The sequence below is a fragment of the Capra hircus genome, chromosome 19, assembly GCF_001704415.2.
Source record: "Capra hircus breed San Clemente chromosome 19, ASM170441v1, whole genome shotgun sequence".
Taxonomy (NCBI): Eukaryota; Metazoa; Chordata; class Mammalia; order Artiodactyla; family Bovidae; genus Capra; species Capra hircus.
Genome location: NC_030826.1, coordinates 23819814 through 23844582, shown reverse-complemented (window position 1 = coordinate 23844582; position 24769 = coordinate 23819814). Strand labels below are relative to the sequence as shown.

The 24769-nt window shown below is 43.4% G+C and overlaps 2 protein-coding genes across 2 annotated transcripts; both read left to right on the top strand.

Moving 5' to 3' along the window:
- On the top strand, positions 7172-8125 carry LOC102183177 (olfactory receptor 3A1-like). The gene has a single exon (XM_005693396.2). The coding sequence runs from the start codon at positions 7178-7180 to the stop codon at positions 8123-8125; it is 948 nt and encodes a 315-aa protein (XP_005693453.2). The 5' UTR covers positions 7172-7177.
- On the top strand, positions 15670-16629 carry LOC102182341 (olfactory receptor 3A1). The gene has a single exon (XM_005693394.2). The coding sequence runs from the start codon at positions 15682-15684 to the stop codon at positions 16627-16629; it is 948 nt and encodes a 315-aa protein (XP_005693451.2). The 5' UTR covers positions 15670-15681.

The window sequence follows — 24769 nt, the reverse complement described above, 5'->3', positions numbered from 1 at the left end:
ACATCTTTAATCTTCAATATAAGAATCTCATCCCCCTGAAACTAAGGAGTAAAGACAGAAAGACAGTAATGTCATTTTTCCTGCGGCTATCTGATTACCCCAGCATCATTTATTGAAAGCCATGTCCTCTTCCTGCTGCTCTGTTGGCTGCCCAAGTCACATACCAAACCCCCACATATTATTTTCAGACTCTCTAATTTGTTCTTTTGCTTCATTTCTCTGATGTGCTTGGTCGGCTCAGTCATGTCTGACTCTTTTGTGATTCTTTGGACCATAGCCCGCCAGGCTTCTCTGTCCATGGGATTTCCCAAACAAGAATACTGGAGTGGGTTACCATTTCCTTCTCCAGGAGACCTTCCCGACCCAAGGATCCAATCTGTGTTCATCTCCCGACTTGTAGGCAGATTCTTTACCTACTGAGCCTTTAGGGAAGCCAGTTCTCTTGTTTTGCTCAGATACGGCACAATCTTAATTACTATACCTTAAAAAACATGTTGAGATGCCTTGTAGGGCAGGCAGGAGCAATTTAGTGTGACAGTCAGAGAGTCATACCATGGCTGGCAGCAGCTTTTAGCTAGAATTAGGGGCCAGAGTTGAGAACAGGGGTTGGGCAAAAAGAGCACAGCTTGGACAGAAAGCCTCAAGCTCATCCATGGCGTGACAGGTACCAGGCAATTGTGAGATGGACAGCAAGCATCGGAAAATGAAATACGCCCACGAACACTTGCAAATGGCTAATATCCTGTAAACAGAGGCATCATGTACAGTTGACCATGAAGGAGCTGAAAAAGGTTGGCACCAACATAAGGGTCCCTCTCGGCAGCAGAGACAGAGTCAACGGGGCATATGACACGGGAGTAGGTGATTTTTGAAGAAGTTGGAAGAAGAGAGGGCTTCCCTGGTAGCTCAGCTGGTAAAGAACCTGCCTGCCAATGCAGGCAATGCAGAGACATGGGTACAATCCCTGGATCAGGAAGATCCTCTGAAGAAGGAAATGGCAACCCACTCCAGTAAGGATGGAAAGTTTTCTAGAAAGTTGTTAAAACCATATTATGGGGCTTGAGATCCAGCTCTGTTACATCTAGTTGTGTATAGCATCAAGCAAATTACTAAACCTCACTGAGCCTAAGTTTCCTCCTCTGCTTTGTGAGGCAAACAACAAAGTTACATCAGAGTTATTGGGAGGATTAAGGAAGATAACACATTAAAATGTAGAAAATATTAGTGATTGCTATTATTATTATTACTTGATCCCCAGGTTTCCCAGGGACTTTAATTACATTAATTTCATTTAATTCTCAGACCAGCCCTCCTTCAGTGGTCAAGATATTGTCCTCCTTTTACAGATGAGGAAACTTCAGAGTTCTTCAGCAGCTAGTCCTAAGTCATACCATTAAGAACTGGAGAAGTGAGTCCATAGACCACATCCATGCTTTTCATGCTGCATCAGGTTGTCCTGGGAAAGCATGAGGACCAGGGGTTCTACAGTTAAACCAGTGCAATTCTCCATTATGGTGGGCATGAAGAAAGAAAAGTGAAAGTGTTAGTTGCTCAGTCATGTCTGACTCTTTGTAACCCCATAGACTGTAGCCCACCAGGCTCCTCTGTCCATGGGATTTCCCTTCTCCGGTGTATCTTCCCAGCCCAGGGATCAAGCCTGGGTCTCCCACATTGCAGAGAGATTCTTTACCGTCTGAGTCAAGGGTGGGCATAATACAACTCAGTTTTTCTATTGCTACTTCCAGAATCATTACGGGACCCTCCAAGATGCAATCCTAGTGGCCTCCACTAACAAGTCTCGAGGGAGAAGGCAGTGCATTCCTGAGGACTCTTTAGGAAACTGAGTTTGCAGAAGGCTTCTCTCCTTTGCCTCCTTTCTTGTGCTTCTTCTCATCCGCAAGTCAAGGCAAGCCTGGGAAGTCGGCTGCACTCTGCTCAAAGCTCTCCTTCTGGGAGAGCAAATCTCTCAGTCTGGACTCTGGTTTCATCCCAGCTCTACCATTAGCTCCACGGGTGACTTTGGAAACCTCTTTGGACTCCACTGTCCTTGAGTGATAAATAGGATTAATAACATCCCCCAGTCAGCCCATGGAAGCCACATGAGAGGTGGAGCGAGGAGTCAGATGGGAGATCATTTTGAGGAAATCAGAAGCATCACAAAGTTGTAAAGCATCATTACTAGGCTCAGCAGAGACTTGGGTTGCTTATTGGTCTGTGGCTCCCCAAACCCCAAACCTTCCTGGGAGGGCTAATTTCTGAGGGCCTCAGGGGTGACATGCAGTGGGTAGCACCTCACAACACGGGTGATCTCATCTCTCCTTCACCCGTTTTCTTATATATGGCCCTTTCCTTGCTCTCCAGGGCCAGGGCCTGCACAGTGCTGCCCCCTCTTCACCAGGAACCTCCCTGGCTTCTGTACCTGTAACAAGGTAAGTATTCTCCAGGGTTCCCCTCTGCTCCCTAGTAATGGAGAAGGCACTTGAGTTGTTATCAAGCAAGTCAGATCTCTTTCACAGAGGATTCAGTAGAGAAAGAGTCTTAACTCTGGGTAACACATCAGGTGAGGGGAAGAGCTGACACTTCAAATTCCAGGCCGCTTTGCCAATGCTTGTCATTCTTGGATGAAGCCAGATTTCCGTTTTCATTGGAGTGAGCAGGAGGGCATTCATCAAATCCAGTTTTCCTGCTGGACCCATTCATCAGGCAACCATGGACCAGACCCCTCCATCACAGGGCCTGATTGAGCCTTCCTTATCAGATGCATAAAGGGTTTAGTTGGAACATCATAGCAGGGAGCCATAAACACTCAGTATGGGCAGACTGGGGCTCACTTTGAAGACCTGAGAGGCATAATCTAGGAGAACCTCTTCAGTTAAGGTCATCATGGTGATCTTGTTTAAGATGGACTCCTTAGGTGAACAGCCCAGTGATCATCCTGGAATCTTGGTAGCAGTAAGTAAGCTTCACCACTAAGAGTGAGGATTCCATGGCATCTCTGTGAGGTATACTCTACTCCTCCTCCAGGGGATCTTCCTGACCCAGGGATCAAACCTGCGTATCTTACATCTCCTGCACTGGCCGGCAGGTTCTTTATCACTAGCGCCACCTGGGAAGCACGCTTTTTGTCTACCCTTATTTATTCACCGGGTCTGACCCTCCTGATTTTGGGGCTATTTCAAGAAAAGATATGTGTCAGTGACCAGGATTGTTTTAACTACTGCTTAACTGACTTCCCTGGTGGTTCAGATGGTAAAGCGTCTGCCTACAATGCAGGAGACCCATATTTGATCCCTGGGTTGGGAAGATCCTCTGGAGAAGGTCTGACACGACTGAGCGACTTCACTTTCACTTTAATTGTTCCTGATGTCCAATCTAGCTAAAGAATTGGCGATTCCCACAGTAGTATTGCTCTGCCTTTCACTAAAATCCATATCTCTTTCAAATCATATCAACCTTTCATTTTCTTGCATAAATTCCAGCTCATTCAGATATCCTTTCCCAACTCCTTGGTGTTGGTTGTCGAATTCATTTATTTACTTCTTTCAGAAATGTTAAGCATCTCTGAATGCAAAGTGTGATGATAGGAGCTGAGAATACAAAGCTGAGTCAGGCCTAAATCTGTCCTGAAGCCATTTATAGTGAATAGAATAGTGGAACGCTCTGTAGAGAAATGACCACGCAGGAGGATAACAGAGTTAACCTCCAACACTACAGTTCAGAAGCATCAATTTTTTGGCACTCAGCTTGCTTTATATTCCAACTCTCACAGCTATAAACGACTACTGGAAAAACCATAGCTTTGACTAGACAGATCTTTGTTGGAAAAGTAATGTCTCTGCTTTTTAATATGCTGTGTAGCTTTTCATAGCTTTTCTTCCAAGGAGAAATCAGCTTTTAATTTCATGGTTGCAGTCACCATCTGCAGTGATCTTGGAGCCCAGGAAAATAAAATCTGTCACTGTTTCCACTGCTTCCCCATCTATTTGCCGTGAAGTGATGGGACAGGATGCCATGACCTTAGTTTTCTGAATGTTGAGTTTTAAGCCAACTTTTTCACTCTCCTCTTTCACTTTCATCAAGAGGCGCTTTAGTTCTTCTTCACTTTCTGCCGTAAGGGTGGTGTCATCTGCACATCTGAGGTTATTGATATTTCTCCTGGCATTCTTGATTCCAGCTTGTGCTTCATCCACCAGGCATTTTGCATGTAAGTTAAATAAGCAATATACAGCCTTGACGTACTCTTTTCTCGATTTGGAACCAGTCTGTTGTTCCATGTCCAGTTCTAACTGTTGCTTCTTGACCTGCATACAGATTTCTCAGGAGGCAGGTAAGGTGGCCTGGTATTCCCATCTCTAAGAATTTTCCACAGTTTGTTGTGACCCACAAGTCAAAGGCTTTGGCATAGTCAATAAAGCAGAAGTAGATGTTTTTCTGGAACTCTTTTGCTTTCTCCATGATTTAACGGATGTTGGCAATTTGATCTCTTGTTCCTCTGCCTTTTCTAAATCCAATTTGAACATCTGGTAATTCACAGTTCACCTTCTGTTGAAGCCTGGCTTGCAGAATTTTGAGCATTACTTTGCTAGCATGTGAGATGAGTGCAATTCTGTGGTAGTTTGAACATTCTTTGGCATTGCCTTTCTTTGGGATTGAAATGAAAGCTGACCTTTTCCAGTCCTGCGGCCACTGCTGAGTTTTCCAAATTTGTTGGCATATTGAGTGCAGCACTTTCACAGCATCCCCTTTTAGGATTTCAAATAGCTCAACTGGAATTTCATCACCTCCACTAACTTTGTTCACAATGATGCTTCCTAAGGCCCACTTGATGTCACATTCCAGGATGTCTAGCTCTAGGTGAATGATCGCGCCATCGTGATTACGTGGGTCATGAAGATCTTTTTTTGTATAGCTCTTCTGTGTGTTCTCACCACCTCTTCTTAACCTCTTCTTCTGCTTCTGTTGCATTATAGCTATATATTTTCCTTTGACAAAGAGAAGCTGGCCCTTTTAACTAAAAATTTCCTCCTGGTAAGATTACCTTGGTACAGTTTAAAAAGTTGTAAACAGTTGGCTCTTAGTATCCATGGATGCAGAACCCATGGACACAGAGGGCTGACTCTGCTAAGTCATTTTATATAAGGGACTTGAGCACCTTGAACCTGGTGGAAATATGATGGGAGGAACTACTGAGCTACTACTGCTGGCCTTTAAAGATCTCTGGAATTTAGATAAATAGGACATTGAAAGATATATTATTATGAAAGTAATCTGATTCATTTTGTAAGATTTCACCCTACAATTAAACTTTTGAGTTTTATAGCTGACTATTGTTGGCATGTGGGCTTCTCTGTTGGCTCAGGTGGTAAAGAATCTGCCTGCAGTGCAGGAGACCCGGGTTCAATCCCTGGGGTCAGGAAGATCCCCTGGAGAAGGGAATGGCAACCCATCCCAGTATTCTTGACAGGAGAATTCCATGGACAGAGGAGCCTGACAGGCTGCAGTCCATGGGGTCACAAGGAGTCAAACATGACTGAGCAACTAACCCTGACTGACTTTTGTTGGTGTGTAAGGAATCTATTGACTTGTGTATAATTATTTTTTATTTAACTTGCTAATATCTTAATAAATCCACAAGTTTCCAAGTTTTTTCTTTCTTCTATTGAGGCAATATTATTGTTCTCAACTTACTCTTTTCTTTTTTGTTTTTATTACCTAAGCATTTTATTTTCCTTTGCCCAAAACTTTTAGAATGAGAAATATTTGAAGTAGCAAAGGCCATAGCTTTACTTGCTCCTGATTTTAATACAAATGTCACTACTACTCTGCCATTATGAATGATTCAGATTTGCAATAGATATGCTCTATAACATAAAGTGATATATTTTCATTTCAAGTAACTACAAGTGTGTTTTTCTCTTTTTTTTCTTTTCTCTATATATCCAGTATATGTGTGTTTAAGAATTGCCTCTATAAAATTTTCCTCTTTTTAAGCCAATTAATATGCTATAATATATTAATAGATTTACCAATATTAAACCATCCTCTGCTATAAAATCTACTAGATAATGGTGGATTCATGTATTGTACTTAAGATTTTTACATACATAGTGTTAAACAAGGGTAGTGTAGAATAATTCCTTTTTTGCTGCCATTGTTACATTTTAATATCAGGATTTGCTAACTTTAAAAATATAAATTTGGAAGGCTTTCATATTTTGTAATTAAGAACAGTTTATATTATAAGTATTAAAAAAATAATTGGTCAAAGAAGCATATGAGCCTGGAGCCTACACATGGAAGTACATTATCAATCACTTTTTCCATTTTTCGGTTGTTTACTTGGTTTAGGGACTACTCTTGAATTGATTGTTCAAACTTAGGAACAAATAGTGTTCCATTTCTATTTTATTTATTTTTGGCCCTTTTAACTCCTAATTTTGTGTACCTTTATATTTTTCTCGCGTAGATGTTGGCCAGATATTTATTTCTTTGTAATATATTTATAAGGGCAATTATAAATTATAAAGTCCTTATAAATACGGTCAATTCTGGCTTCCCTGGTGACTCAGTGGTAAAGATCCCCCCAGGGAAGAGGGTTCAGTCCCTGGGTTAGGAAGATCTAGAGAAGGCAATGTCAACCCACTCCAGTATTCTTGCCTAGGAAATCCCACGGACAGAGGAGGCTGGCGGGCCACAGTCCATGGGGTTGCAAAAGGGTCAGATGTGACTTAGCAACTAAACAACAACAACAACACGATCAGTTCTGTTCCTTTCTATTTTCCTGTCTGTTTACTATCTATTTACTATCTGCTCAATTTTACTTCAGCATTATGTTTTCCCCAAATCTTCTCATATGGGTTGTTGGTGGTGGGAGGGCCTCCTTCCTTGGTTCTAGGGATCCAAGGAAGAAAGAGATTTTTATATTTCACGAGGACGAGGTGAAGACCAATGTAGTTATGGCAACGGGTGACTCACCTGGACGCTGGGTAAGAACACTGAGATGAAGACAGAGAAGGTTAATGAGTGAGGTGTGGCCTGAAAGAGAAAATACCCACTAGGACACTTGGGAATTAACTCTGAGGCGTGACATCTGAAAGCGAGTCAATATATTTCTACTGATCAACTAACTTGGAAAGACTGATCCCTTCCCCTATGGGATATCTTCCTACAGGGACTCATGGAACCAGCATCTGGGGTCAATGGAACAACTGTTACTGAATTCATCCTGCTGGGGTTGGTGGAGACGCCAGGGCTGCGGCCAGCTGTCTTTGTACTCTTCCTTCTTGCCTACCTTGTCACTGTCGGGGGCAACCTCAGCATCCTGGCAGCCATCTTGGTGGAGCCCAAACTCCACACCCCCATGTACTTCTTCCTGGGGAATCTATCAGTGCTGGACATTGGGTGCATCACCGTCACCGTTCCCTCAATGCTGGGTCGTCTCTTGTCCCACAAGCGCACAGTTCCCTATGCAGCCTGCCTCTCACAGCTTTTCTTCTTCCACCTCCTGGCTGGTGTGGACTGCTTCTTGTTGACAGCCATGGCCTATGACCGATTCCTGGCCATCTGCCGACCCCTCACTTACAGCACCCGCATGAGCCCGATGGTCCAGATGATACTGGTGGCTGTGTCCTGGGCTTGTGCCTTCTCAAATGCACTGACCCACACTGTAGCCATATCCACACTCAACTTCTGCGGTCCCAGTGTGATCAACCACTTCTACTGTGACCTCCCGCAGCTCTTCCAGCTCTCCTGCTCCAGCACCCAGCTCAACGAGCTGCTGCTCTTTGGTCTGGGTGTCCTCATGGCAGGTGCACCTGTGATTCTCATTGTCACCTCCTACATCCATGTGGCAGCTGCAGTCCTGCGGATCCACTCAGCAGAGGGCAGGAAGAAAGCCTTCTCCACATGTGGCTCCCACCTCACCGTGGTGGGCATCTTCTATGGCACAGGCGTCTTCAGCTACATGCGGCTAGGCTCAGTGGAGGCTTCCGACAAGGACAAGGGGGTTGGCATCCTCAACACCATCATCAGTCCCATGCTGAACCCACTCATCTACAGCCTCCGGAACCCTGATGTGCAGGGCGCCCTAAGGAGGGTGCTCAAGGGGAAACGAGCCTTTGCATGAGGGATGTCTCAAGAGGGTGAAACCGTAGCAAGTGTCCCTGTCCATCCTACGTCTTGAGCAAGTTTACTTTTGTTAGGAAGTGAGGCTTCTTGTTCCTCAAGGAGGTTCGAGCTGATAATAGATGTGTAGGTTCTGTAGACCAGAGCCCTTGACTAGTTGCCATTTGGGTCCTAGCTACCCTTTACACTCCAGATGGACATGGAACCCAGGTAGTTCTATATTCTGGAAGGCTCATGACCCGATAGAAAGAACCTTTAGTTTTTTGCTGCTGGGGTTCCCCAAAATACTCCAGCAGAGATTCTATCTAGACTTCAATATAGAAAGTCACAGCCTGGTGCCAAGTATTAGCACATCCTCCTGTCAGGCTTGCTCTGAAAGCAGCATTCCCAACCTGCTTTTACACAAGGATCCAGACCTAGTACAGTATAATTTGAGACCCTGATTCCCAGTACCCTGCCTATACTTCAAGATTCTAGGGTTTTTAACAGTGGAGAATTTATATTTCCTTTGGCATTTCTTTCTATTTTTCTAAAATAGAAATATCCATTGATTTAAAATTTTCCTTAGAAATCATGTTTATAGAAACAAAAAAAATTTTATGAGTGTAAAATCAGAACCTTTATCCTCTCTGTCCTCACTCTTCATAATGCAGTTTTCCAGAAGAAACTACTGTTAAGAATTTGGTACTTAACCTTTTTAGTTTTTTTATACATTCATAAATATATTTATGTATTTTTATATCAACATAAACATTGTTATCTATACTCATATCAGTAGAGGCATATATGCCATGTTTTATGTTTACACATTACACAGTAGACTTTTCTACATGCTAAATATCTGAAAACTTACTTAATCCATTTTAATGACTGCCTAATGTTAATTTATCAGCTAATCATAATTTGCTTAACCATATTCCTTTTGATGGAGTTTAGATTGTTTCTAGATTTACTGCAATTACAATCAATGATGTAAAAACTATTCTTTAGAGATGAGTTTCTATTATCCTCTAACATTTCCACAAGTTCTAATTAATAAAATTCCTGAGTTGAGTAAAATAAAATTTTAGATTTTTTCTATGTATTTCACTCTTGTTCTACAAAATATTTGCACTATCCTGTTATTCCAATAGTGAGTGAAATCACTTCATCCTCACAACTTTGTCAACTGCTATAAATAAATGTTTCTAATTTATCACAATATAAAGGTTGACAATTACCAATGAGTGTTTCAATATTCATCCTTTGATGTTCACATTAAGTTGAATATATTTTCAAATGTTTAATATCCATGATGTGGACTGAATTGTGTCTCACAAAAATTCATCTGTTGAAGCCTTAAAACTCCCAATGTGCCTGTATCTGGTGATAAGGTCTTTGAAAGTAATTAAGGTTGAAGTGAAGTGAAGTGAAGAAGTGAAGTCACTCAGTCATGTCCAACTGTTTGCGACCCCATGGATTGTAGCCCACTAGGCTCCTCAGTCCATAGCATTTTCCAGGCATGAATACTGGAGTGGGTTGCCGTTTCCTTCTCCAGGGGATCTTCCTGACCCAGGAATCGAACCCGGGTCTCCCGCATTGTAGGCAGACGCTTTACTGTCTGAGCTACCAGGGAAGCCCACAATTTAGGTTAAATGAGATTAATTAGGGCTTCCCAGGTAGCGCTAGTGGTAAAGAACCTGCCTGCCAATGCAGGAGATGCAGGTTTGATCCCTGGGTTGGGAAGATCCCCTGGAGAAGGGAATGGCGACCCACTCCTGTATTCTTGCCTGGAGAAGTCCGTGGACAGCCGAGCTTGCCCTCAAATTCTATGCATTTTGTTACAAGTGGCAGGCATTCCTTCCTTTTCGCGGTGGAATGATACTCCTCTGTGTACATTTTCTTTATCCAATTATCTGCTGAAGAACATTTAGGTGGTTTCCGTATCTTGACTATTATGAATACTGCTGCAGTGAACATGGGAGCACAGCTATCTCTTTACTAACGATTTCATTCCCTTTGGGTGTGTAACTTGGCTTCCCAGGCGGCGCTAGTGGTAAGACACCTGCCTGCCAGTGCAAGAGACAGAAGAGACTCAGGTTCGATTCCTGGCTGGGGAAGATCCCCTGAAGAAGGAAATGGCAACCCACTCCAGTATTCTTGCCTGGAGAATCCCGTGGACAAAGGATCTAGACCATATGGCAGTTCTACTTTTAATTTTTTGAGGAAACTCCATACTGTTTCCCATATGGCTATACCAATTTGTATTCTCACCAACAGTGTGTGAGGGCTCCCTTCTCTTCACATCCTCACCAACATTTGTTATTTCTCGTCTTTTTGACAGTAGCCATACTAACAGGTATGAAGTGATACCACTGTGGTTTTGGCTTGCAGTTCCCTGATGACTAGTGATGTTGAACACCTTTCCATGTACTTGTTGATCATCTGGATGTCTTCTCTGGAAAAATGTTTCTATTGAGGTCTGTTGCCCATTTTCAAAATTGGACTTTTTGCTTTTACTTGGTATTGTGTTGTATGTGATCTTTATAGATTTGGGGTATTAACCTTTTATCAGATACATGGGCTTAGTTGCTCAGTTGTGTCTGACTCTTTGTCACCCTCATGGACTATAGCCCACCAAGCTCCTCTGTCTATGGAATTCTTCAGGCAATAATACTGGAGTGGGTTGCCATTTCCGTCTCCAGGGGATCATCCTGACCCAAGAAGCGAGCCCTCGTCTTCTGTGTCTCCTGCATTGCAGATGGATTCTTTACCCACTGAGCCATCTGGGAAGCCACCAAATATGGATTTGCAAACATTTTCTCCCATTCTGTAGGTTGCCTTTGATTAATTACTTCCTTTGCTGTGCAGAAGCACATTAGTTGGCGTAGCTTGTCCTACTGAAGTCAATGTTGGCAAAAACCGTGGAGGTCTTTGGTAGCCAAAACTGCGGGAGCCCTGTAGGTGACCATAGTAGCCTATCGGGGTCCTGGGTGCAAAGGCTGCAAGTATCCTCCTGTTCCGTTTTGCCCGTAGGGGGAAGCTGTAGCTGAGGGGATCCCTCTTGGCGCCAGGCCTGGTGGGCTGACACTCAGAGTGGGAGAGAAGCCGGGGCCCTGGGGTAAGGTGCACTTGTTGTTATTGGATTGGAAGAATCGATATTGTAAAAGTGACTGTACTACCCAAGGCAGTCTACAGATTCAATGCAATCCCTATCAAATTACCAATGGCACTTTTCACAGAACCAGAACAAAAAATTTTGCAATTGTTATCTCATAGGATTGTTGTAAGAGTTGGTTGAGATTCCGTGTATATAAAGCTCATGGTGTAGTGTCATGTACACAGTGTATTAAATGGTATTATTATGCTACTAACATCATCAGTGGTCTCCTAATAAGAACTTTATGTGTGTTACTTTATTTAATTTTCCCAGCAACCTTGAGAGAATATTACCCATTTTCCAAATAGGGAAACTGGGGTTCAATGGGGTTCAGTAGCTGTTCATAACTGGATGAGCAGGTCTATTCCTTTACAAAGTCCAGCAGGCACCTACAGAGAGTGTGCTGTCATAGGGGCTGTGGTGTAATTGAGAAGGACATGAGAATCCAGGGGTTGCATTACACAGCCTCTCCAACTTTCAATCTCTGTCATCTCTAACAGTAGACTCTCATTTTTGAAAGACTTGGCCCATAAAATTATGGTGGGGGGCAACCTCCTAGGGGGATCCTCAGCTTCTACCACCCTCAGGATCATTATAGGATCCCCAAGAGTGTGTGTCCCTTGTTAATAAGTCCCAGGTGGGAATGTATTTTCTTTCTGAAGATTTGTTACAAATTTGAAGTTGGAAAAGGAGGCTTTGGCTTCTTTCTTGGGTTTATTCCTCATTGCGGGGTTCAGGAGTCGGCTGGTCTATACCTCCAAGGTTCTGTTTGGACCAGACATCTGGGAAAGCAAAACTTCCAACCTGGGACCCCAGATTCAATCCTGGCTCTGCCTCTAGTTCCCTCATGACTTTGGGAAAGCCGATAGCTCCCTACGTCCCCATCTGTTAAATAGAGTTATCAGGACAGCTGCCCTAAGCAGCTCCATAAATTAACATGAGGGATGGCGATGAAGATGTTTGAAAAAATTCTAAGTCAACAGAGTCATGAGGCACCACTGATTTGCCACTGCAGTATTTATTAGGGCTTGTATTGTGTTCCTGTCCTTAGCTCTCCCCATTGCCTCCTTCGCCTTCCTGGGCCAATTTTGAGGTCTCAAGGGGACAACACCATGGTGGAGAAGTCCCATGACAGAGATGGCCTCAGCCTCTCTTTGTCTCATTTCTGTATATATGGCCCCTTTCTTTCCCCCAGAGTAGCGGAGGACTGAGTTTGTACAGATTCTCATCCCCTTTTTACAGCCCTTCCCATGAAACCTCGCTGGCCTCTGTGCCACAGTAAAGTGACTTCTTACATGACCCTCCGTCTGCTCCCATGTAACAGAGAAGGGACTTCAGTGGTCACTACATCAAGCTTCCTGGTTTTACAGATGCAGCAACCAAGGTCTCAAAAGCAAAAATAAAGAGACTTTCACAGGATGACATATCAGGTGAGTGGAAAAGCTGGGACTATGATCCAAAGCTTGAGGTTTCACTTCCAGGCACCGTTACCAATTCTTCCTTCTTTTTAAGATAAAGCTTGTTTTCTGATTTTATTCAGTGTTCAAGTCCCTGCCCAGAACTCAGTCCTTACTGGGCAACTTGACCAGATCCCTGAGACCAACCCTATAGCATGAAGGACCTACTGGAATTTCAGAGCAGGGAGTGGTCACAGCGTAATGAGGGAAGCCCAGGACTCATACGGATCCCCAAGAATGGTGATCTAGAAGGGTCACGTCATTAATGGATTACACCTGTGATTTCATCAACCACTGAAGCCCTGGACAGCTAGTCTGGTGAACAACCAGAATTTAGGAGACTGAAAGTTTCGTTCCTTGTTAATTGAGGGCTGGACAGAAGCTACTAGAAGAGCATAGTATTCTGGCTCATGACTTACTTGCTTTTGAAAAGTCCCTCTTCTGATTGTAGAAAATGTGTGGGAAGTTCATACAAAGAGCTATCTGTAAATGCACGGATGCTACGACCCCTGCATGCCTATCGAGACAAATGGAGGAATCAACCCTGTCCCTACAGCAGTCATCCTGTGCCTTTCGCTAGACTTGACTTCCTCCAAATCATGTCTAGCACAATTCACACTTGTCCACAAATCCTTTCCTCACCACCTTAGCCCACAATGAGGCCCCTTTGGCCAGAAAACCTCTTTGTCAACCAGTGCGGCTATTCATTTATTTACAAAATGATGCACAATTACAATGAGTTTATGCATGTAGTTCCTAAGGTTGAGTCAGCCATGAATCTCATCCTTAAATTACTAAATGACTAAATCACTAAATGACTGTGCTGAAGGCACAGTGCTTAGTGCCACGTAGAATACAATTAAAGTGTAACGGGAATGTCGAAGATGTAAGTATCACTTTAAAATGGGCACAGATCAGGGCAGCGTTTCTGGAGGAAGACAGCATTTGAGCTGAGTCATGAAGATTTTGAACATATGACATTGGAAGAAAGACATTCAATACAGAGAAAATAGCATAAGCAAAGGTGGGAATCTGGGAACTCACAGAGTTTACAGTCTTAAGACATGGTTTAAAATAAAAAGGGAAATCAGGGGGCAGCTGCTGACCATGGCCATGATTCATCCAAGGCACTGATTTGGAGTTGAGCTACTACAGCCTACAAGGCAAGACTGGGATTTACAAGGGCACAGCTATCATGAGTATGAGAGTAAGTCTTTGAGTCATAAGAATGGGTCAGAAATACATTGAGAGAGAGAGAAAAAAAGAAATACATTGAGAGAGAGTTGAATGAGAAGGACACAGCTTTATGATCCTTGAGGTGTCCTGATGGTATGTGTAAATCTTAAGAACAGGTTAAAAGTCAGCATATCCTAGTTAAGACCTTGCCTTCAGCCACTTGCTATATGTGACTCGTGTTCTTTCTGTAAAATGCAGATTAAAATGGTATCTGTTTCATAGGGAGGTTGTGAGGAATAAATGAGCTAACCACATGCAAAGCACTTAAAACTATGCACTGTTGTAGCCCGGGGTAAGTCTCCTTGTAATCATTAGCACAGAATGCTTCCAAGGGAATTCTGTCAGTTCAATCCCTGGGTTGGGAAAATCCCCTGGAGAAGGAAATGGCAACCTACTCCAGTATTCTTACCTGGAAAATTCCATGAACTGAGGACCCTGGCAGGCTACAGTCCATGAGACCGCAAAGAGTCGGGCACGACTGAGTGATTGAGCACACACTTCACGCAGTTAAAGCATACAGTTCAATTCATATTCGCAGAGTTGTGGGGGTCTTTTAATTTTAATTTTTAGTTGAAGGATAATTGCTTTAAATGTTGTGTTGGTTTCTGCCGCACAACAAACAAAGCATAGTATATGATATATGTATTCTACAAGCTGTGCTTTGCATTTAATAATACTGCTTTGATATCTTTCAGATCTGCACAGATAGAGCTCTTTCCTACAGCTGCATAATATTCCTTTGGAAAAATATTCCATAATCAACTTAGTAAGCCCTTTAATAATGAACAGATAGATTCTTTCTAATTATTTACTATTACGGACAATGCTGCAACAAATAAGCTCACACAGACATCATCTCTGTGTGACCATCATTTCTGTGACCATATATCTGTTGGGTAAATTTCCAGACATGGAATTGTCAGGTAAAAAGAAAAATACATTTATAATTTGAAAGATGTTGCCAAATCGCCCTTTTTACTTTTCACGTTTGTCTTACAGATATTATGCAAATTCCCCTTGTGGCCAACCCTAATCTGGAAGCATGCAGAGAATGGGCTTTGGGAAGAAGTGGGTCCATTTAGCCAGTTGGCAGAATTTTAAAATAATTAAAACATTACTTTTGATTATTAAAATGTTTTCTATATTTTGAGTTATCCTTGCACCACTACTACTAAATTCTCCATTTCCCCCAATAACTTTGTGGTTTAATACCTCATTTAAAACTTTGATCCATTTAGAATTTATTTTTGCAAAATATATGAGGTATGTATATGACTTATAGTTTTCCAACATAGCTATGTTATTGCCCTCATAAGTACTTATTGAATAATACTTGTTCCCATTCCTTTAAGGTGCTGCTTGTATTATATACTAAATTCCTATATTAGTTTAGGTTTATTCCTTGACTTTTCAGTTTTTTTAAGCTTATAAAATGCTACTTTTTTTAACCTAATACAGGTATAATCAACAAGTAAAACTGTCAAAGTATAACATGATCATTTGATATATGTTTACATGGTGAAAGGATTCCCATGTAGCTGAGAATGTTGTAGCAAATGTAGTGAGTGAACAAGTGTGGTGTGAACTGGATGGTGGGAAAGTCCTTACTTGGAAAGGGGGAACTTAGTAGAGGGCTCAGGACATAGAAAGAAGTCTATTTCTTCTTTTTGAATATATCGAGAGGAATTATTCCTTATCTTCTTGGATATTTCCTTGCAGGAACTAATGCAGCCAAAACCTGGGGCCAATGGAACAGCTGTTACTGAATTCATCCTGCTGGGGTTGGTGGAGACGCCAGGGCTGCGGCCAGCTGTCTTTGTACTCTTCCTTCTTGCCTACCTTGTCACTGTCGGGGGCAACCTCAGCATCCTGGCAGCCATCTTGGTGGAACCCAAACTCCACACCCCCATGTACTTCTTCCTGGGGAATCTATCAGTGCTGGACATTGGGTGCATCACCGTCACTGTTCCCTCGATGCTGGGTCGTCTCTTGTTCCACAAGCGCACAGTTCCTTATGCAGCCTGCCTCTCACAGCTTTTCTTCTTCCACCTCTTGGTTGGGGTGGACTGCTTCTTGTTGACAGCCATGGCCTATGACCGATTCCTGGCCATCTGCCGACCCCTCACTTACAGCACCCGCATGAGCCCGACAGTCCAGAGGAGACTGGTGGCTGTGTCCTGGGCTTGTGCCTTCTCAAATGCACTGACCCACACTGTAGCCATATCCACACTCAACTTCTGCGGTCCCAGTGTGATCAACCACTTCTACTGTGACCTCCCGCAGCTCTTCCAGCTCTCCTGCTCTAGCACTCAGCTTAACGAGCTGCTGCTCTTTGGCGTGGGTTTCATAATGGCAGGTACCCCCCTGGCTCTTGTTGTCACCTCCTACATTCATGTGGCAGCTGCAGTTCTACGAATTCGCTCAGCGGAGGGCAGGAAGAAAGCCTTCTCCACGTGTGGCTCCCATCTCACGGTGGTTGCCATATTCTATGGTTCAGGTATCTTTAACTACATGCGACTAGGTTCAGCCAAGCTTTCAGATAAGGATAAAGCTGTTGGAATTTTTAACACTGTAGCCAACCCCATGCTGAATCCAATCATCTACAGCCTCAGGAACCCTGATGTTCAGGGTGCCCTCTGGCGGGTGATCAAGGGGAGGTGGTCACTGGTGTGATGAGGTCTTGTGTCAATTTCTCCCTTTCTCTTTTTGGACTAAAGGAAAAATTCTCTGGGGGCAGTAATTGGGACAAATGGTCTGGAACCTTCTCTATCTCCCTGAGCTTTTGGATTTTTGACAATATGCATAGGAGCCCTACCCAATATAGGCAATGGACAGGTAGATTCTGCCAGGTCAGTCTCCTTGACAAATTACAACTTAAGTCACTGTACACTCCTTTTCTGGGTGGAAGTGAAACCCAGGAAGCCTTCAATGCCTTCAGGTGCATGTCTCATAGGGAATGACTCTTCCGTTGCTTATACCAAGAATATCCCAGTAACTTCCCAGGTGGTCATATGACTTCTTCAAGTTCAGGAATGGTTACCCTTTTACAAAACATAGGCCTAGAGATCAGGATGACTCTATTTCTCCCATCAGGCTTCTACAAGCCAAAAAAAGCAGCTCATTCCTCGCCCATCACACAAGATATCAATACCACAGGATACAGAGGGAACAGATGGGAAACTGTATGGTCGTGTATTTTTGAGTAACTCGGGAAAGCATGACACCTCTGTGAAGATTTTTACAACTTAAAATTTTTTTTTAATTTCAAAACTTTAACAAATATGATCACTCTCAAAATACAAGAATGAAATTTCCTCATGTATCCACATATGTTTCAAATCTTTTGAAAAGATTATACCCTAAATATTATTTAAATATTTTAAAAAACAGAATAATCAACATGAAATTCTCCTCTGAATTCTCCCTCTCAGTCCCCAAAGCTCCTAGCTAAGACAATCTGTTTCTGTAAATACAAGTCACATGGTGATATGTGCTACTAGCCTTTAGTCCTGTCATTATCTAGCTATATTTTCCTTCTAGAGCCCCTTTTATTTTCTGATCACACCACTTGGCATGTGGGATCTTAATTCCCTGACCAGGGATGGAACCCACACCCCCTGCATTTGAAGTTTGGAGTCTTAACCACTGGACCACCAGAGAAGTCTGCTAGGGTCTCTTTTAGATTCATTGCCCATTCCTGACATTTCTACTGCGCTACTGGTGTTTTCTGACTATTTCCCTAAAACTTCCCCTTGACTTGCACTTGCAGGATTGGTTTCTCATGATACTTTCTAGGGATGAAGGGACTGAAAGGACAGGAGGGAAGGAAGCAAAACAAGATTGGATGGAGGCAGAGGGCTTGTGGGAAATGAAGATGAAAAATGAGGAACAGGGAGAAACATAATTGCAAGCAAAAGGATTTGAGAAGCAAAGATAGAGGTATCGCATGTATGCTCAGTCGTGTCTGTCTCTCTGTGACCCCATGGACTGTAGCCCAACAGGCTCCTCTCATCCGCAGTGTTCCTAACTTTGATCGGGTCCTTTACTTTCCCTGGGCCTGAACTTGACAGAGGCCCAAGATAATGGACATATTCTTTCACCTCTAATGTTCTCTGATTTGGAATGAACAGAAAGACTGTCTCACTGTTGACCCTGAAGAAACACAACAAATTCCACCATCACTTCTTCTACCTATAGCAAATAACAGAGGTAGTCGCAAAACAGAGCTAGTTGTTTACTCCCCGGAATTTCTGTGCCTCTGGCCTTGTCCCATCTGAACACTCATCTTAAGTCACATCAAGGGATAATTCTGAGGGATAATTCTGTGTGATGTCATCCCTGAGTGGAATGCATCAGCTGGTTCAGCATCATAAAGGATGTCCAAGGACACAGGTTCCCAGCACTCAGGAACATAAGGTTTCTTTAACAATTGGGAGATTTCCTTTCTTTTGGAATTTGTCTTGTCTTTTTTATTCCAACCTGGGAATCTCTTTGCTACTTAAAAATGTATCACACTGGGTTGGCCAAAAAGTTTGTTTGCTTCCATATGCTGTTAAGGAAAAACTCAAATGAACATTTTGACCAACCCAATATATCGTGTTGTAAAGGTTTAAACAATACAGAATGTCATTATCACTCTTTGACATCATGCCCACAACAACCCTATTCTTTAAAAGGAACAGGGCTTCCCTGGTGTCTCAGAAGTAAAGAATTCACCTGCCACTGTAGGAGACACAGGTTTGATCCCTGGTCCGGGCTCCTCTGTCCATGGGATTTCCTAGGCCAGAATACTGGAGTGGGTTGCCATTTGCTTTTCCAGGGTATCTCATCGACCCAAGGATTGAACTCACATCTCTTGCACTGGCAGGTGGATTCTTTACCACTATGCCACCAGGGAAGCCTGATGTTACAGATATATAATAGCAGAAAAGAAGAAGAGTTTCCCTCACTCATATTCCTCCCTTAGAAACAATAATTTTGATAAAAAGTGCCTTTGTGGGAGCTTTGAGATCTAGGTAAGAGATTATGAGATCCCAGTGGAGTCAAGTCCAAAGAGGGCTATTTTGAGAAGACAAGACTGTGCCCAGCTGGCAGACTTGCAGACAGGGGTCCTGGATACAGGCCTGGAAACAGCCCTGTGGATTCAGCTACAGCCCCCTCTTGGCCTTGATTCTGTCACCAACAACATCTGTCAAGAAACCTAGCATTAGTCAGGCCCACTTGTGCCCTAGATAATGAGCACATCAACCTCAGCCCTGGCTGTGGATGCTGAACTGGCCCATGGTCCATTCCCAGGCCCTCTTAGATGCCAGTTCTGCCCACCCAGGGACAAGGCAGGTGATGCCCATCCATGCCTCTAAGACACATGTCCAATCTTGGTCCAACTGCAGACGCTGACACAGTCTTGTAACTTGGCCCAGCACCTTGTAGGCACAGGTCAAGAACACACCTGCTTGTCCAGGGACCCATCAGAAAACACAGTCTTCTGTGCCCTCAGAGGCAGGCCCACTGACTTCTGTCTGACTGCAGATCTTGAAGTGACCCCATTACCCAGCTTCTACTCCTTGAAACCACAGGCTGGAAACACTTCCACTAACCCAGGGACCTGGAGGAAGACACCTTCCCAGATGTAGTCCAGCCAAACTTGGTCTGATGGATCTTTTTCTTAAAAAAAAAAATTATTTTTGCTAGTTATTTATATATTTGGCTTCCCCAGATCTTAGTGGCATTCAGGATCTTTAGTCGTGGCATGTGGACACTTAAATGAAGCATGTGAGGTCATTCCCTGACCAGGGATCAAACCCAGCCCCCCTGCACTGGGTGCATGGAGCCTTACCTACTGGACCATCAGGGAAATCCCCATCTGCCAGACCTTGAAGAGGCCCTATAACCAACACCTTGGCAGTCTATTACAATTAGCCTCAGGCACCCTTGCCTGGATGTTAAATCCTGAATCATGACAAGTGATCCCATGTCAATGAACTCTCCCTGTTCAGCCTTATGCTCTACCCCACTCCTTGGGCCCTCATGATCCACTCCCACACTGCTCTTCTATAAACTGGAGGAAATTCCAGTTTCTACCAGGATATATTGGCCAGTATATTCATTCCCTGTTGCTGCTGTAACAAAGTGCCACAAATCTAGTGACTTAAAATAACAGAAATGTATCTTCTCAGGGTCCTGAAGACCAAAAATAAAAAATGAGTCCTACAGGGCTAACTTCACTATGTCAGCAGAAAGAGTTCTCTTGGGAGGCTCCAGGGGAAATCTATTCCCTGTCTTCTCCAGTTTCAGGTGGCTTCCAGCATTCCTTGGCTTGTGGCCACATCACTCCAGTCTCCATGCCTATCATCACATTGTCTTTTTCTTTTTTTGGCCATGGTCTGTGGCATGTGGGCTCTTAGTTCCCTGACCAGGATTCAAACCTGCACCCCCTGCAATGGAATCTCGGCATCTTAACCACTGGACTGCCAGGGAAGTCCCCACATTGCCTTTTTCATTTCTGTAGTCAAATATCTCTCCACCTCTCTCTTAAAAGGACTCTTATGATTACACATCACATAGGGCCCACTTGGATAATCCACGATAATCTCCCCAGATGAAGACCCTTAACAATCACATTTACAAAGTCCCTTTTACATGATTTAAAGTCGATTTCAGCGATTAGTACCTGCATATCTTTGGGGCCCTACCACAGCCAGGTATGGGAATTATTGTTAATGAAAAAGTTATTTCTTTTTGGACATAAATGGTATTTCCTTTCTCAGAGTATGCTGAGACGTAACCAGGAGTCCTTCAAGCTCAACATATGTCTTTTTTTTTTTTTAAGTGAGTCAAATTTTAAAAACATAATTTTATTTATTTATTTTTGACTGTGCTGAGTCTTCATTACTGTGCACAGTCTTTCTCTAGTTGCGGTGAATGGGAGCTACTCTGTTACTGCAGTGAGCAGGCATCTCCTTGCTCTGGCTTATCTTATGGAGCAGCGGCTTTAGGGTGTGAAGTCTGCAGTAGCTGCAAATGCATGGGCTCAATAGTTGTGGCTCCCGGGCTCTAGAGCACAGGTGCAGTAGTTGCGGCACACAGGCTCAGTTGCTCCTCGGCATGTGGGATCTTCCCCAACCAGGGACTGAACCCATGTCCCCTGCACTGGCAAGCAGATTCTTTACCTCTAAACTACCAGGGAAGTCCCTCAACATACCTCTTTTACCAGCACTTCCAGAATCATTACAGGATCCCCAAGACACAGTCCCAGAGGCCCCACTAATGAGGCTCTGAGGGAGGAAGCCCCACATTCTTGAGGACTCATTAGAAAACTGGATTTGAAGAAAGCTTCTCCCTCTTCCTCTCTGCTGGGGCTTCCTTCACATCCCCAGGTCCACAGCAAGTCTGGAAATTAGCTGCTGTCTGCTCATAGGCCCTGCTTGGGGCTGACATCTGAGAAAGAAAACTGTTCCCTCAGGAAACCCATATCTAGTCTCAATTACACCTCTAACTTCCTGGGTGATTTGGAGAATATGGACAAGTCCTGGAGACCTCAGCAACCCCACCATTAGTGGACTATGTATCACTTGACCTAATGACCTGCCATAAAGCCAAGGCTAGAGATAACTTTTTTTTTTTCCCCTCAAGGAAAGTCTAAATACAAGAAGGTATGAGGCATTGTTGCTATATTTATGAAAAGCTTGAGTTGTTTATGAAACAACTTGTCTCTCTCCCCCATTTGTCTCTGCTTTCCTGGGAGGGCTAATTTCTGAGGCCGCCGGGAGATACCATTGAGAAGACAGTCCTATAATTTCTTTCATTTTCTTGTACAAAGCCCCTTCCTGGATTTCTGGGTGGATAGGTCTGCAGAGCTGGTGTCTGCCTGTGCCAGGGTGAGTACTCACTCTGTAAGAGTCCTCACTTTGTAAGAGCAGGTTTTTCCTCTGCTCATACAAAACAGAAAGGAGCTTCTGCTGCCATCAGCTCAAACTGATTTTATACTTGGTGCAACTGATGTCCCTGAAGCAGGGAGCCTTTTTAGAAGATTTGGAACTGTAACCCAAAGATCTTGGCTCCTTTTCTGGGCCCTTTTGTCCATGTCTCCTTCTTTTGGATGAAGCCTGCTCTCTGCAATGCTTGTGCTGTGCTTAGTCGCTCGTCCTGCTCTTTGTGACCTCATAGACTATAGCCTGCCAGGCTCCTCTGTCCATGGGGAGTCTCCAGGCAAGAATACTGGAGTGGGTTGCCATTCCCCCCTCTAGGGGGTCTTCCCAACCCAGGGATTAAACCCAGGTCTCTCGCATTGCGGGCAGATTCTTTACTATCTGAGCCACCAGGGAAGCCCAAGCATACTGGAATAAGTAGCCTATCCCTTCTCTACGGGATCTTCCCAATCCAGGAATCCATTTGGGATCTCTTGCATTGCAGGCAGATTCTTTCCCAGCTGAGCTACCATGGAACCCCCTCTTAGGAGTAAGTATTAAGGGGATTCACTGAGTCCAGTTTGCTGCCCAGGACCCACTTCATCAGGTAGTTAGAAACTTGACTCCAGTCAGAGGCCTTGCTGAACTGTTTCATCACTGGAATCTTGGAGGAGTTGGGTGGAATTCCAGAGTAGGAGTTTGTCATGGCTCAGTAGGGAGAAACCGGGACTCATTATGAAGCCCTGAGAGCGGTAATCCTCAGTGATGGGCATGATAACCATCAGGCACTCTAGATGTCTCTGGAAGATCTGAGTTCGTCCCAGAATCTCACTGATTTCAAACAAGCTGCATCTCCAGCCAACTGAGGGTTGTCAGCAGCTGTTTTGTTGCTCTTCTATCCCTGGCCATAACTTGCTTGTCTGTAAGGTATTCATCTCCTAAGGGCCTTATTATTATGAGTGGTTTACACGACAACGAACATGTCATCATAGATTTCTATCTGCTTGTCCCATCAAAACCAAAGAAATCAGTAGTCCTTGCAACAACCTTGCACATGCACCTGCCCCTGTTACTTTCTTAAACTATATTAATCCATAGAATTCTTACCTGGAGAACCCCATGGAGAAGGAGCCTGGAGGGCTGCAGTCCATGGGGTTGCAAAGAATCAGATACAATTGAGCAACTAAGCATGCACACACATAAAATTCTATCCCAGATTCCAATATAACCAGAGACTCTTCCATGACAACTCTAGCTCATACTGATGTTTTCTTTCTCTGAAATCCTATGAACACTTGACTGATCCATTCATTTATTTAAAAATATTGAGCATATACTATAAGGGAAGTATTGTGCTGAGTACTGTTACTGCAAAACTGAGTCAAACATGTATTAATATTTTTGTCCTCAAGTAGCTTACAGAGAAGTAGGGGAGATATACTCTATAGGAAAATAACTTAGCTAGAAGGGAAACTGTAATAAGTTCAATAAAATAATGTGTAGTGGAAGTTTAGAAGAGACAGAGCTCCTTTTGAGATGGAGAAGTTTCCAGGGAGGATTCATTCAGAAGTGAGCATTGGAGTCAACTCTTGAAATACCTGGGCATGTGGAGTTGGAAGGAAGTCATCACCAGTACAGAAAACAGTATGAGAAAGGAGGTTAGAAAACCACAGGGTTACAATCAATGTTTGGGTCAAAATGGACTCCAAAGCAAAAACAGAGAGCAGGTCATTGCTCCTTAATATAATATATGAAAAGAACTACTTTCCATCCAGGGATTTGCCTATCTGTATTTATCAGTTATCAATTTCATCAATGATGATCAGGCCTGAAGATGATCCTCATATCTCACCAATCATGTGATCTCAGAATTTTAAGGATATCTTCAGTTCAGTTCAGTCGCTCAAGTCATGTCCGACTCTTTGCGACCCCATGAATTGCAGCGTGCCAGGCCTCCCTGTCCATCACCAGCTCCCAGAGTTCACTCAGATTCACATCCATCGAGTCAGTGATGTCATCCAGCACCTTAGAGATGACCATATCCAATTTTCACCCAACCTCAGGCTCTCATCACCCTGTCCCTTCTGTTCTGACTTCCCAGCCTCTGATCCAGTGCATTCTATGCAGGGAAACAATGTTATTCTTAGTGAAGCCCTGGCTCTGCTTATTCCATGGGCAATAGAGAGTCGTGGATTTTTTTTAATCAAGGGTTTATTGTAAGATCTGAAAGACTTAGCTCAGTCTGGTTCTTTATTATGCACGTGCATAATAGGTACAGTATTCTTACTTGGGAAATCCCATGGACAGAGGAGCCTGGTGGGCTACAATTCAAGAGGTCACAAAGAGTTGGCCACTACAGAGCCTGCACACATGCCGTTAGAGCTACTGGTCAGTCTACCATGCCTGAAACAAGGGTAAGTGGAAGATGCAACTTGCTGTGCAGAAAACTAACTGCATCTAGTAGCAACCAATCCGCAGGTCATGCTTAAAATTTTGATTCCAGAAGCAAGTAGACGAAACTATGAAAAGAAATTAGTTTAAAATAAGCCATTATTCAAAGTCTCATGTAAGGGAATAATTAGCAACAATACTAGCAAATAATACTAGCAATTTATTGACATAAAGATTTTTTTATTTTATTCTTCAGACTATGTCCCCCACCTTGGAGAAAGGGCTGGAGTTCCTCAAGCCACAGTCACGGGTATCTTCTTTCTGACTCTTGCCATACCTTGGCTTGATCATCATTATTTCTAGGAGTCTTGGAACCTAGGTTGTGTTTTCAAATGCTTTCTAGATATTTCTCTCCAAATACCATTAATTTTTCTATTTTGAAATCTGTTTGTTGGTTTGGGCTGGTCCCTCAGAGTAAATTGGGGGATTTACATTTTAGTCTCACTGTATTCAAA

What these genes read in the sequence shown, in the direction of transcription:
- LOC102182341 (XM_005693394.2), top strand. Translation starts at nt 15,682, where the DNA reads ATGCAGCCAAAACCTGGGGCCAATGGAACAGCTGTTACTGAATTCATC.
- LOC102183177 (XM_005693396.2), top strand. Translation starts at nt 7,178, where the DNA reads ATGGAACCAGCATCTGGGGTCAATGGAACAACTGTTACTGAATTCATC.